Genomic DNA, 14298 nt, shown 5'->3' with positions numbered 1-14298 from the left:
TGAGCGGATGGTAAAACAAAAAAACAATCATTTCACTTCGCGGATGATGCTGAGTTCGACGCCGTGGTTCAACGTGTCCCACAAACCTTTGCCTAAACTTGCCTCTTTTCTGTTTTTAATTTTTCCGGGAAATGCGTCGAGGGAGTTTCACGAGATGGGAGGTTGAAAGCGCTTTCCTCTCATGGAAATGAGAAAGGTGGGCGGGCGCTAAGAAAAACAAGAACTCGCGAGACTAGAATTTGAGAGGGAGATGGGAACGAGAGGAGAAGCCGTAATAAGCGGGAATGCAATGAAAACGGAATAGAGAAATGGTTGCTTAGAGGTGAGGAAGCAAAAAAAATAATAATAAGTTTGGGATATATATGTGCTAACGTTGGAGAAAAACTTCGGAACTCGCAGGCAGATCTCGCTCTCTCACTCTACCGTTGTCTTGCTGCTTTCTGAAGAAATGGAATGGGAGCGAAAGAGAGGAAGAAAGAAAGAGCTCAACAGAATTGGGGTGGGTGTGAAAGATGAAATGCGTCGTCGGCTCGCGTGCCGTAAGAGGCATGGAGACGAATGCCTAGCCAGTCGATATATGGCTTCGCGTTAGCCGGTTAACGTCGCGGATCCGCCAGCCATCAGTAAGAAATAGTAGGCTAAGTGAGTGAGGTCGGCCTTTATACCTACGCCGTTTCTTTGTGCTTCTTTTGTTATTTTATTGCCTTCTTGCGTTTACTTCTCGCCTTCTCCTGGTCCCGCTGCTTCTCCTTCTGCTTTTTTTCTTTAGCTGATGTAAGTTCAGTGAAGAGTGGAAAAAGAAAGTGTCCTCGGTGGAAGTCTCGGTAATCAAGGAATGGCTCTGTGAAAGTAATAAACTATGAGAGGAAAAAAATAAACGTATGAACATTCGCAGGACTGAATTGGAAAGGGCGTCGTCCTGAACTCGAGTCTCCAAGTGCTCTGCCTTCGTTTCAGAGATAGATGTCCTCACTATATTACCCCCCCCCCCCCTTCGCCTACAGCTATTGGGTCGCTGTAGTAGTACTTCCTGGGCACTTCGTTGTTGCTGTAGATGCTTGCTACGCGCATGCTTCCCTTTCAATCTTCTCCTATCTCTCTCTCTCTCTAAATGCTCGAAACTTCGTAAATAGTGTGGTAGCTTTCAACTATGCGACAGGACTGGGCCCACTATTTGCTCTTTTCGTTTTTGTTTAATTTTCAACGCTGTTGATTTCTGAAGCGCTACTAAGTTTAGCTATCTTTTCGGTGCGTAGTAATGCATTTTTGCAACAGCGTGCAATAGGCCAGCGCTTCCGCTATATTCAAGTTTGTTGGTGCTTTTGAGGAAGCTTAGCCAAGTCACAGTCAATCTGCGATCACTGGCTCGCTGAGTAATAATGCTTCACGTGCGTCTACAGTGAAATACTTGCCACTCTTATTTTTTTTTACATACCAAACAATAAGCGGTGCTACGATTGCTGGTTATTGGAGTTGTCAACACTTGCACTGCGATTAGCTAAAAACTAGCATGACAGGATATATGACAAGAAAAATATACGGTGACCTTCATAACATCGCGTTCTGCTTAGTATGTAAGAAATTGTGAAAGTATTTAATAGGGAGTTTTAGTGCTGGGTATGCAAGCTCTTGGGGCGTTGCGGGCTTGGGGGCGCGCGGCGTTGCGTACCCAACCCATACCCAACTGGAATGCCCTATAGAGGCGCGCACGCAAACGCAACCCGCACGAAGGTCACACGCGCTCGCAGTGCCATAGCGTCTTAATTGTCGCGTAAGTATTATTTAATTATGTGTACGATTTAAAATGTTAAATTAAATTTACATAGTGACATGAAGTACACTAATTTCAATAATTAATTTTTAAATATGACAGTTATCAACACGAAACAAAAAAAAACTTTTTCGTATGCGCCACACTTGCGACTGAAGCCGGCATCATCGATGCCAAGAAATCTAGATGGCCGGTCGTAGTCCGACAAGCGCGACGACAGAGCAATGGTGTAACGTGTAACTCTGTGTAACTTTTAGCTTGTACGTATACTTCTTTACGTTAACGTGTTACCGGATACCAGTTTGCGTTTACCGTCCTACCGGAACGTGCCTCTTCCAAGGTTTTGATCTCATCATTTGCAAACATGTATGCCTTTACGTTGCCGCGAATCATAAATGGTGATGCTAACTGCATTTAAACTGCATTTAACTTACAGAGGAATGAATCTCCGTTGCGGCAAAATCACGAGACTTTTTTATCGCAAAAAAGTGAAAAATACAAGGTTGCTGTTACGATAGTGTCGACATCTTGAGACACTTCGTGCAACCAGTCATGAACATGCTGGCTTACGCGTAATGTTTTTGAGGTGAAAATAAATAAAAAGGTTACTCATTTGTAATAACGTCGCTGCGTGGTTTTTGCACCAGACGTAGAATGAACAATGTTTCTGCAATAACAATGTTGTGATTACCTGGTTCACTATGGCCGCGCTAGATGGCGCCACCTATTCGGCTGGTCGGCGGGGCTAGTTTCTATGTTCCAGACCATTCTAGCTTTGTTAATCGAGCGGAAACAATTTAATCGCTATTGGTGCTCGCACTTTGGCTTATTTTAACTCGACGGCTAGAGTATCCACAGTGTAGATACCATGAATTCCTGCGAAGCTGGACCTTACAAGGCGGCTGATTCATGCTGTCCGAGATTTGGTGCCTTTCTGCCATGCTATTTGTGTAGTGGCTAGCCACTATATTATTTGCGCTTAAAACTTGAAAGTCAAAAGTGGTGGCTCTGGCCAGCCTCGGCTTTGCTCGCCGTGAAGTTGGGTGACGTCGCGGGTAACATGATGCGCCAGCATGTGCGCCAGGGCAGCTTATCTCCGCTAGGTGGCCAGTGGTGGCAGCGTTGTTTATGGCCGCGCAGATGCATAGCCCCAGCGATCTTGCAACGCATCTGTTTGGGGTTTCGCGCATGCGCAATACCGCCGCCCCAACGTCCTGGGTACGCAAGCCGCTTGGGTACCCAGCACTAAAACTCCCTAATGACTGACGGTGATGCTGTGAAGAAATTCCCGCACCTGCTTAGTGTGGGACTTGTGGAAGTTGACAACGTCGACAGTACCTACGGAGCTCTATTTAAGGTGCGCAGTTAGGAGGTATTACATTGCGTTTCAAACGTGAACCAAATTGCAAAATACACAAAAGGCCCAGTGTCGTTTCCTGCTAAAGAAGAATGCTACCGTAGTTGGATACATAATATCTGCGACGTCACAGGCGTTGGTGTTAGTGGGTGGAATTGTAATGCAACAAGTTGAACTATCCTTGCTCCCCGTGTTTGTTAGCCTTATTTGTGGCCAAACGCCAAACCTAAAGCAGTGGGGATATAAAAAAATGCTTCTGTCGGCCTTTTATCAGCCATTTAAACCACGTTGCTTTGTACTACCTGCGATTGTGTTCGCCTTGTTCTTCATCTCCTAAGTCTTCATCTCCTATTCGTCTTTTAAGCAGCGCGCAATAACGTAACATTGAATAGCTACAACCTCGCCTAAGCAAGTAGCCTTATCTGTACTACCATTTAGTGATGGTGTACGTAGTTGGAAACTCTCAGAGTTCTTCATGCAACCACTCAATGGCGAAAAGCGACTTCAAGACGACTCAATGGCGAAAGGGATCCTCTTATTTTTCTTCTTTCAGTCGTTGTATCGATCCTCGCCCGCCCCCTACAGAAAGTCTTCTGCATCCGACGTGGTTTTGTACTGCCTTCATCTTGTAATGCGCTGCCAGGTATGACACGGACCGATAAAAATATCGAGAGACAACAATGCGTATACCTGGCAGCACATTACAATGCGGAGACTTAACCACTGGCTCCTGTTGCAGACCTATTATTCATACGGTTTAAAGGAATTTGAAGAATTGCAAACCTTCTGCAGCTCGCCTAATTTGGCACCTGCCGTGATCTGTTCACTTTTGACAAAGCGACGGCTTCTTGTGATGACGTCATTATGTGACGTTGCATATTTGGCGTATCAGTGGCCTGACGTCACGCGAATTTCGGTGGTGCGTGACATTGTGATGGTGTCGTGACGATTTTTCGCATTTCTTGTGCTGACACCGATGGTCGATCCTGGCGTTATATGAGGCGACTGGGGCATTCGCTCTTACAAAAGTGGGATTGCGCACTACGCTGGCAACCTTTTTGCTCTGTGGACAATAACCGAAGAGGCATTGTACGACATGCGATTATTGAGCGTAGTCCAAGGCGAGAGCGACACACTTGATATGCATTAAAGCCGCTGCTAAGGGCGAGCCGAGATTGCAGTGTGAGCTTTCCGAAGATGCCTCGAGGCAGCACCGTTTATCTCGCTCGCTGAAATCGATGTGCTGGCGCCCGGAAGCATCGGCAAGGCATTTGCATAAGCGACCGGCTGCAGGGAGAGGCTTATTTCGGCGGGGCCAGTCCGACTGCATGTACGAAGTCGGAGAAATAGTTCGAGGCCGCGGGGCCTGTGTGCCGGCATTCATTCTCCGCGGGTCGCTGCGCTGGCGCTGCTCTTGGAGACGCCGGAGAAACCGGAATATACGCGTACTTGATCTGCCCTGTATATAGATCACGGGCTCTAATGTTGCGCGCTGCTGAACACTGTGGCATGAGATCGATTTCCAATGTAGGCAGTGCGGCGATTCAGTGTGAAAAAAAAAAAGCAGAAATCCTCGCATACTGCAATCCTTTAGGGCAGGTTTAAGAAACTCCCGATGCCAAGTTCTTCGCTTTTTCCCTCGACGTCGCCACTATCGCCTGACTGTTGAGTTTCAGGCGTAGCATGCGCAGTGCAACTGCACATTGATTATATTGAGAATGCTGTTGTGTGGACAATCCAGTAATGCATACCAAATGCAACTTGGCGTTGATCGTTGTGACAAAGCTGTTGTGTGGAAACGCACACCTATCTGCGATACAACATCGTGGGTATTTGGGGAAATGAAAATAAGCTTAAGGGATATTTCGTCTATCACTGTGAAAATAGAAGCCAACAATCCATCTAGCTCCTAAACCCCTTCTTTTTTTCAACCCAATAAAGTTATTTCTCTCTCTCTCTCTCAGCGAAGTTGTGAATATGGTGGGTCGCGTGTAGCGAATATTGCCTAAGTTCACTTATTTATTATCATTCGTGGCTCAGTCGAACAAATAGTCTCTCAAAACTCTCAGTGTTTGTTTCTCTTGCGCTTGACATCAACAATCAGATCAACGGCGGCTCATTACGCTCATGAATGAAATCCTTTTGTACATACGTAACCAGGTTGCTTCAAAAGTACAAAAATGGGGTGACATTCGTTTCTTACGCAACTAGTCTTGGCTTTAAAGCAATATCGTTCATTTTAATCTGCCACGTCAGCTAAATCTTGCACATTTTGTATTGCCTTACGTCATGTCCGTTTCTCCGACGCAAAAAAAGTAAGATTACACACGTTAATCAAGTAGCTGAAAATTGTTCTTCGAGGCATGTTGTGTCCCGTTATGCTATCCACCTAAACCTATCAATAAAACGCCTCATAGTAGTAATAATACGTGTGGCTTCACGTCCCAAAACCACGATATGATAAAAACCTACATAGCCATATGGTTATGTTCATTTAGTATAACCTAAAGTTTTTCGTGGGAGGTGAGAATGAAAATTTCGCAGGTAAAACGTGGCAGCGGAAAACACAAGTTCGGGCTGATTGCCGGAACACGGGAGAGGCCTCTACCCTGCAGTGCGCGTAGTCAGGCTGATGATGATGATGATGAATATGGTGATGATGAAAGCTTTTTATTGCGCTTTGTCGCTCATAAACCACCGTGCTGATTCGGAACGCTAGAAATCACACTTAATTCAGTTTAATTACGAATTCGTATGTAAATGCTATGAGTGGAGTGCTTTCTCGTTGAAGATGACGTGGTTTCTCTAAGCTTGAAGTCTAGACTAAGAGGAGAGCAGGTATGATATTTTATGATATTTATTGCTACGGTAATGCGACAGGTCGGACCAAAAGATGAAGAGGATGAAGAGCGCTTGGCTTGCGAGAGTTTCGGTGCCGGGCGGCAGTCAGCAGCCATGTTTTTCCATCTGCTAAACATCACACACACACACACACACACACACACACACACACACACATATATATATATATATATATATATATATATATATATATATATATATATATATATATATATATATATATATATATATATATATATATATATATATATATATATATATGTGTGTGTGACTGGAATGGACCAGTTTTCTCGGTGTTTATCCTATGATTTCGTGCCCGCTTTTTGTTGCAGGAAACCCAGCAAGGTTGCTTGGACTGAAGAGCAAGTCTATGAACTCAAAGTGCTCTACGAACGTTACAAGGAGGAGATGACGCCAGGTGAGATATTTTTCAGAATGCCAGATAAGCCCCCTAAAGGTGGTGTGGTGTGTCAGCACTTCTTATTAAGGGACGGCTCAATACTCTCCCATAGTTGAGTGCGAAGTACTCGAAATCGTGGAACACCTGACCCGCACGTCGCGGAATGGATTCCCGGCTGCGGTGGCTGCATTTCCGATGGAGGCGGAAATGTTGTAGGCCCGTGTGTCAGATTTGGGTGCACGGTAAAGAACCCCAGGTGGTCAAAATTTCTGAAGCTCTCCACTGCGGCGTCTCTCATAATCATATAGTGGCTTCGGGACGTTAAACGCCACAAATCAATCAATCATCGAAATCGTTGAACACTCCTTCTAAATACAACTGTGCTCCGGCTGCCGTGTTGGTTTATATTTCTGTTAGCGCTTTATATCGGTGTGGTATTCGTCCTTGATACTCACGAAGTGTTTCTCTGCGGTCATGACGCCCGTTCTGAGCTGTAGAAGTTCCATGTATACAATCGCTAGTTAACAACATGAATGATGGCTGAAAAGGGGCTCTTTCATTGAAGCACAATCAGCCAGTGGGCCCCCGTTGCATAAGCGTGCAGCAGTCGCCAATTTTATGAGTAACGATGTTAAACCAGACCTAAACATTGCTTTGACACTTCATGCGTCCTAACCATAAGATCGCGGGATCGAAACCGGCCTCGGCGGCTGCATTTTCGATGGAGTCCGAAACGTTTGCGGTTCCTGTACCTACACTCTAAGCCGAAAAAGACTAAAGTGGGGTATGCCATTGGTCCTTTAGGGGTCTAAACGCGCTGCCACAGATTTTGAACCAATTTTGGACTAACTGCGGGAGTAACTGCAAGGGCTCAACTGTTACCCCAAGCACTTACTCCACTTGGTTTAAATGTTGGCCTCAGTAGAATGCTCCAGCGGGACTAACAGTTGAACCATCTGGACCAATGGCAAAAAAAAATAGCGACACTGCGTTTGTGCAGTATATTTTATGTTTATTCCAATTTAATCAGCACTGAAGATCATAGTATGTTATTCATGCAACACACGCACGCACACACACACATACATACGCACTATTATTTCAAAGTAAAACACCACAAACACTGACTGCCCGCGCTCTACTACAGAGAACAGACTCTCGGGTATATATAGCACAGTATTTTGACCTCCCATCTAGTGCCAGTGGGCGACTTTTACTCGGCTTAAAAAAACAATAAACATTGATACCGCAACGCGAAAATTTACATCAACTAATTCGTAGCACCGATGCGCACCGATCTTTTAATATGGATCCATCTAATATTCAACACGCTTCCAGCCCAAGACTACGAATTATCAGCTAGTATTCGATCATGTCGGCCGAACCAGCGTTCGCAGCGCTGGCGCACGAGTCCGCAAACGCAAACATAGCAGCGGCGCTTGAGCGGGAAAGCCGGCGAAGCAGCCGCAGGCGCCCCGCCGATGCCATACCGAGTCGGCTTGCCGACGGCGTCGCTAGGCTTACGACGAGTACGGCTAAACGACCGCCGGCGATCGCAACATGCGGCTCGCGTGACATTTTCATCGTCGTTATTTTATAGTCACAAATGAACAATAGGTAAGTGCCCCATGTTCGCTGTGTCTTACGGAGTGATGTAGATATCTGTATACTAACAGCGACGAGACCGTTCGCAGGCACGGTTCTTTCATCGTGCTGGTAAGGCACAACCTGTGTACCACTGGCCGCACGATTAGTCGTATCCGCGATCGCCTACACGTTGGATTTTTGATAACGATTGTCGCATGGATAAAAAAGACATAAGTTTGCCTGAGCTACTATTTTCGTGAACTTATACGCGACGTTTCCTTCGCTTGTGCCGGCAATGCACTCACACCGGCTGCCCGCTTGATACCGATGACGTACGAAGCCTACTTTTCCTATATATCGCTTTGAACTTGTGGTCACTGTGTGGGTACACGACCGCTGATGAACAGCTTACCTTTATTAGCATTGTCAGTGTCCACCGTAGTTCGAACTTATTCAGCACATTAAAGCGAGTTCTCGGCATTGCCCGTGTTTGCGGAAACTTTCACTTGGCTTCGGCTCGCCCGTGCCGGCATGGTGGAAACGCGAGGGCACTTGCTGTGTGCACTGACAGCGCGTTGTACTACTTTCCTCTCATAACATCTTCTATTCGTTTCATAGTGCTTCACTTTCACAGTGGCGTATAGCCTATCTAACTTGTTTTCATGATCGCCGACCACGCCGAGCATTGCAGTGCAGCATCGACAGGAGGCGATCGCGGCGCAGTTGCCCTCCCCGTTGGTCCCTTCATTGCCGGGCGGTTGCGCAAGACACGCATTGTCACACATTTAGTCCCTGTTGGACGAACCGTTCGTCCATTGATTTAACGACTGCAGTTAGTCCAACTTTGCCGAATTTCGGCTTAGAGTGTAGATTTAAGTACACGTTAAAGAAACCCAGGCGGATGAAATTTTCGGAGCCCTCTAGTATAGCGTCTCTCATAAGCATATTGTGGTTTTAGGGATGTTAAACGCCAGATATTGTTATCATTAATAATATTATTGACTTCATGCGTCACAACTGACAACGAAGTCTCCATATAATGTCAAAGACATGTATGCAAATAAATGAAATTAATACATGCAGACGAAATCACATCTGTACGGAGTGCGCGTAAGAACGGCAAATTTTTTGTTGGAACAAGATCGATAGCTGAAGAAAGTGGATCCATCATGCAATGCCCCGTATGTATACGAATGCTTGTGAAGTAGCATTTAAAGATGTGCATCTCAAAATAAAAGGGCTGTTCCGCAGGCAATGTTCCGCTATCCGCTGCAGCCACGCGGCGGTGGGTGGCAAGATGATTCGACCCTATAGAACTAAGTTATGTCAGTCGTATTTTCACTTGTAAGTTCTGCGGGCTTGCTATAATGGCCAAATTGAAGTCGGCTCTCTGTAAAAGCCAGAAGCCAGCTTCATATCAAGTGATAACGCGATTTCTTACCGAACTGTGGCCTGATCAGTGGCACAGGCTCGGAGCGCACGAAACTAGAGCCTAGAGCGGCAGCCCCCAAGGTAATGTTGGCGCTTGCGTCACAGACTGACGTGCAGTCGACGCACGGCGGCCCCATCTGCGTCGAGTGGTGGTCGCTGCTTGCCTCTTAGGGCCGGTTCACGCTAGCGGCTAGTCTGTCCTGACGGCGCGGTGCCGTAGACCGGCGGCAGGCGCCGTCCGCAGGAGGGCAGTTCCAAGTGCACGGCAAGCTTCGCCGGCGAGGCACTTGAGCCTCCGACAAACATGGCCGCTGTTCCGAATGCAGTTGTCAACCACCTAGATACTATCAAGCGGCCGCCGTGCGCTCTGTAGCTCGTAAGCTCCGAACTGATGCTTCCATTCGCTTTACACTTATGTCTTTAAGCTTCGACAGCACAGTACTCAAATCGATTCGGCACCATTTCTGAGAGCCATACTCAAATAATTGTTGTTGTAGGCTTAAGCAAGCCTTCCCTAATCTAGAAGGGCATACATTACACGTTTGTTAATTGTTACTATTCCTGGATAGCTGGTGCCACTTGATGGAACGCCTTCTTTGGGACGCGTTGTTTCGAATTAGGCTGCGTTTTTTTCTCTATATTGGGGGGGGGGGGCTAAAACGCTCAATTAACTGCTGGAGCGTAGTCTGGGAACAACACGTACGACATAGCGTGAAACCGCGGAGCAAGAAGCTGGAGGTGTCCCGCGGCACACTCAGATGATGCGGAGAGCCGATAGCAGACGACACTCGGCTTACCCATGTCGCTCCTCCGTCGCTGATTGGCTGCGTCGCTCTCCAGCAAACGGCGCGAAAATGAGTCTTGGACTCATTCGACTCATTCCAACGTCAAATGACGAGGCATGTTTGGCGCTAGCGTGAACCGGTCCTTGCTTCGGGGACCGTAACGCATTTAGCAGGCTTGCGCCGTTTCTATCTGTGAAGGTGTGTAACCAGCCAAGCTGTGTAGCTCACGGCAGATAGGTGACACTAAACTTTGATGAAAGGCTCATAGAAGCAGAGACAGTCCCGTTTGAATTTAGCGCATATTCCTTTGAAGGCATCTAAACAATTTCCAATACATTTTTTATTTGTTTCAAGATTTCAAGCAAACGCACGCATCCAGTTTAGAACACCGTCATTATCAATAGGTGACCGGTAATATGGGCAAGCGCAGGGAACTGTGGAATGCGATGGCTTTCGGTTCGACGCACCACGCGGGTTAGCAGCGCATTTTTGTATCGCTCCGTTAAAAAAAAGCGCCCCTCCGTGTAATGTCAGTGCTTTAGAAGCTGTTTTCTTTTGTTTTTTTTTTTGCTAACCGTGACTGCGACGATGACAGGATACGAAAGCCACGAATGGTAAGGAAACTTTTTATCACGCAAAAATTATCTGCAATGCTTTTATGCTGCTTGGGGGCACTGTCAGTTTCGCTAGCTGATCAGTCGATACAGCAGACAGTTTTCATTGTTTGATACGTTACTGCAGATAGAGAACCACCATTTTAAAAATCTCAGGGGATGGGGTTGATTGTAGCACTAAGCTACGAGTTCATTTTGGAATCGCTGCTTCGGCCGACATCGTCGTCGGTTGATTGGCATGAAGCGTAGCACTTAATGAGCGCGTTAAGGTATCTTTTTTTCTTGCCTGCTGCGCGCTATAAGATGGATTTTTCAGTCGAAGCCAGATTCGTATTTTAACGCTGTTCTTAGTCAAGCTGCGTGGTACGGCGGCACATAAACAATACAGTCAGACATAGACGGCGCCGAATAATCAAAATTCTGCGCTTGTTTACGCACTTCTTCCTTTGTGTGCAGTCCTGGAGCACAGTTTGGTCAAGATACACGCAAATGGACTCCGCCAGCACTTCCTGTGAACTTAAGGCTGGTGCACACCGGCGACTAGCAGCGGTCGCGTGACCATTCGCGACTGGGGACCAAAAAGCGACTGATGTTCACACCGGCAGAGGTTGCATGCGAGCGACCGGAAGTCGCAATAGTGGAGAGCCACGTGTGGATCTCGTTATCAGTGAGAACTCTGGAGACCGGTGCCGATCAGCCGATCGCCGCCAGCTGAGTGAGCGGAGCAAACCGAGCGCGCCGCATTTCTTGTTTTTATCCCGTCTTTCTCGTTTTTTTTTTCTCATATATGTGATTCCAATGGCCGGTGTTCATCTTATGGCAGGTAGATCTCGCCGGCGCGTTCCCATGATACCTTTGCTAGTCGCGCCTGCACGACAATTCATTTCTCGATATAATATTCGCAGCAAATTCATGCGTGAACTTTTTATTAGTGCGGAATAGACACGTACCTGTGATAAAATGGTTTTCGCACAGTCTGACTTCAACGTTCCGTACTCAAAGGCTACCTGTCGCTGTGGCTCTCTTCACAGTCGCGGTCCACTTCATTTTAATTTCTTCATTTCATGGGTATCGATACCTACTTTTGCCTTTCACGCTCGAGTTGGAACAGCCAACGGCTGAACAACCGACCATGGTTTATCAGGATGAAAATAAACGGGCGACCGCGCACGCGAATCCGGAATAATCTAAGACTTGCGGCGGAGCGGTTCGCCGTCGTCTAGTCTTCTCGAACCGGAAGTTGGCAGCAGATGGCGCATTTCACAATCCCTCGCTCTTTTACTGGTCACCTATTCTACCCAACGCGGCAGCGCTAAGGGCCACGGGTGCCCCCACAAATTTCAAGAAAAAATATCTTCTCCTCTTCCTTCCTCAAAACACAAATAATTGACTTTCCAAGCAAAGATGTAAAAGGGGTCCTCGCACTGGACCTCACTAAAGCATTCGATACTGTCAAACACGACTATATTCTTAAGGAGATACCGGCTTTGAACCTGGGAGTTAAATTCTTCTCCTTCGTTGAATCTTTCCTCGAGAGTCGGACGGCGGCAATAAAACTGGGACAATCAGTCTCGGAGCCTTTCAAACTCGGACGAAGGGGTACTCCCCAAGGGGCAGTTATCTCCCCCCTTCTATTCAACATAGCCATGCGCAAGCTGTCGGCAAGCCTTTCTAAAGTTCCTAATGTCGGACACGCTTTATATGCTGACGACATTACAATCTGGTGTCCCGGAGGATCGGAGGCGGCGGTTGAACAAGCTCTACAGGAGGCTCTGGACGTTACAGAGTCTTTCCTGGAAGGTACGGGACTGGCGCTTTCGCCGGAAAAGTCGGAACTCCTGCTGTACAGACAGGCTAGACGAGGTGTTAGGGGACTCACCCCTCTCGATCAGGTGCCCATTAGCGTTTGCACCAAGGATGGTCGCACAATTCCTAGAGTCAATTCTATGAAAATTCTGGGGCTTTTATTAGACTCTAAGGGATGCAACGCAAAGACTATAGCCCATCTCACCACAAAAACAGAGAACATTCTGAGATTAATTATGCGGGTGTCCAACAAGAAGGGCGGCATAGGCGAGGATATCCTCCTTAGGGCCCACCACGCTTTCCTCATGAGCCATATCATATACATAGTGGCGGCTCTCAATTGGACCAAAACGGAAAGGGATAAATTGGACACGCTCATGCGCAAAAGTGTCAAAAAGGTGCTCGGCGTCCCAATCACGACTAGCACAGAAAAACTCATGAAGTTGGGAGTGCACAACACCACTTCGGAATTAATTGAAGCGCAAAGGTCAGCACAAATAATTCGGTTATCGAGTTTCAAAACAGGAAGAAAACTGCTCGATGCGGCAGGCCTCCGTCCTATCTTCAATCAGGGAGAAACTACGCAGCTTGATTATCAAACAAGGAATTCCTTTATTGTTGACCCTCTTCCACGAAACATCCATCCCCAACACAATAAAGGTCGTAGGTTGGCGAGGGCTAGGGCTTTCATAAAGAACCTCTCCGGAACAGAGACATTTGTGGACGCGGCGCGCCACGCCGGCGGCAGCGGGTTTTCCGTGGCAGTAGTCAATGACAGGGGAGAACTTGTCTCGGCAGCTTCAGTGAAGACCTCCTTGGTCGATGTAGCAGAACAGGCTGCTGTAGCGCTGGCATTACTGGACACGAAACGCACCACGGTGTACACCGATTCCCGAGCGGCCGTTAGGGCGTTCGCATCGGGATTGATAGCCACAGAGGCAGCCAGAATTCTCCACAGCAAACCCCCCTCAGATGTTATTCATCACATAGTCTGGTTTCCCGCTCACATGGGACCAGACGTACTGCCGGGTCACCTGAACCCAAACGAGATAGCCCACGACTGTGCGCGAGGTTTCACAAGCCGCGACGGGGTGGTCTCTCGGGTGGGTTCGGGAGAGCTCGTCCACAGTGATCCTCTCGTTACTTTTCACGAGATAACATCTCATTACAGAGGAGAGCGACAGACTTTTCCCTTTCCCCATCATAAGCTCCACAGATCACAAGCAAGCACGCTCCGCATGCTCCAGACGGGGTCTTACCCCTCTAGGGGCTTTCTGAGCATGCTTCATCCGGATATTGATCCACTTTGCCCAGATTGTGGTGAATTTTGCTCTTTGAGTCACATGCTCTGGCAGTGCCCTGCGTTACAGGATTTTAAAACAGAAGAAGACTGGACGACAGCAATCACAGACCCCAGACAAGACGTCCAGCTTCAGGCTGTCCAGAGGGCCCGTGAACGAGCGGAGAGGCATGGCCTCTCTGTTCCGACATGGGACTAGCCAACGGCTGGGTGGGGACCTACATAGTTGGCCCGCTGCCTTGCCTCTCAGGACCAAATAAAGTTGTTTGTCCTGTGTCTCCTCTTCCTGCCTTTCGGCGTTCCTGATTCCCTCGGCGTTCGCCGTTACGTCAACTCATTTTTCACTGTTTACAAACACGCCCTTGATGACATCCGGTATCGTCAA

General features: G+C 47.5%; 2 protein-coding genes across 2 annotated transcripts in view; one reads left to right on the top strand and one right to left on the bottom strand.

The window, feature by feature from the left end:
• The window catches only part of timeout (circadian regulator timeout), a 318914-nt gene that overhangs the window by 246017 nt on the left and 58599 nt on the right, over window positions 1-14298 (top strand). Inside the window, exon 19 of the mRNA XM_037423870.2 lies at window positions 6323-6408. Within this exon, the coding sequence (XP_037279767.2) occupies window positions 6323-6408 (86 nt within the window). The remainder of the gene's footprint in view (window positions 1-6322; window positions 6409-14298) is intronic.
• Window positions 1-14298, bottom strand: part of LOC119172098 (uncharacterized) — a 252954-nt gene that overhangs the window by 185654 nt on the left and 53002 nt on the right. The window lies entirely within an intron of this gene.

Source organism: Rhipicephalus microplus, chromosome 4 (assembly GCF_043290135.1).
Source record: "Rhipicephalus microplus isolate Deutch F79 chromosome 4, USDA_Rmic, whole genome shotgun sequence".
Taxonomy (NCBI): domain Eukaryota; kingdom Metazoa; phylum Arthropoda; class Arachnida; order Ixodida; family Ixodidae; genus Rhipicephalus; species Rhipicephalus microplus.
The sequence above is the reverse complement of the archived record's forward strand: the minus strand, read 5'-3'. Positions and strand labels throughout refer to the sequence as shown.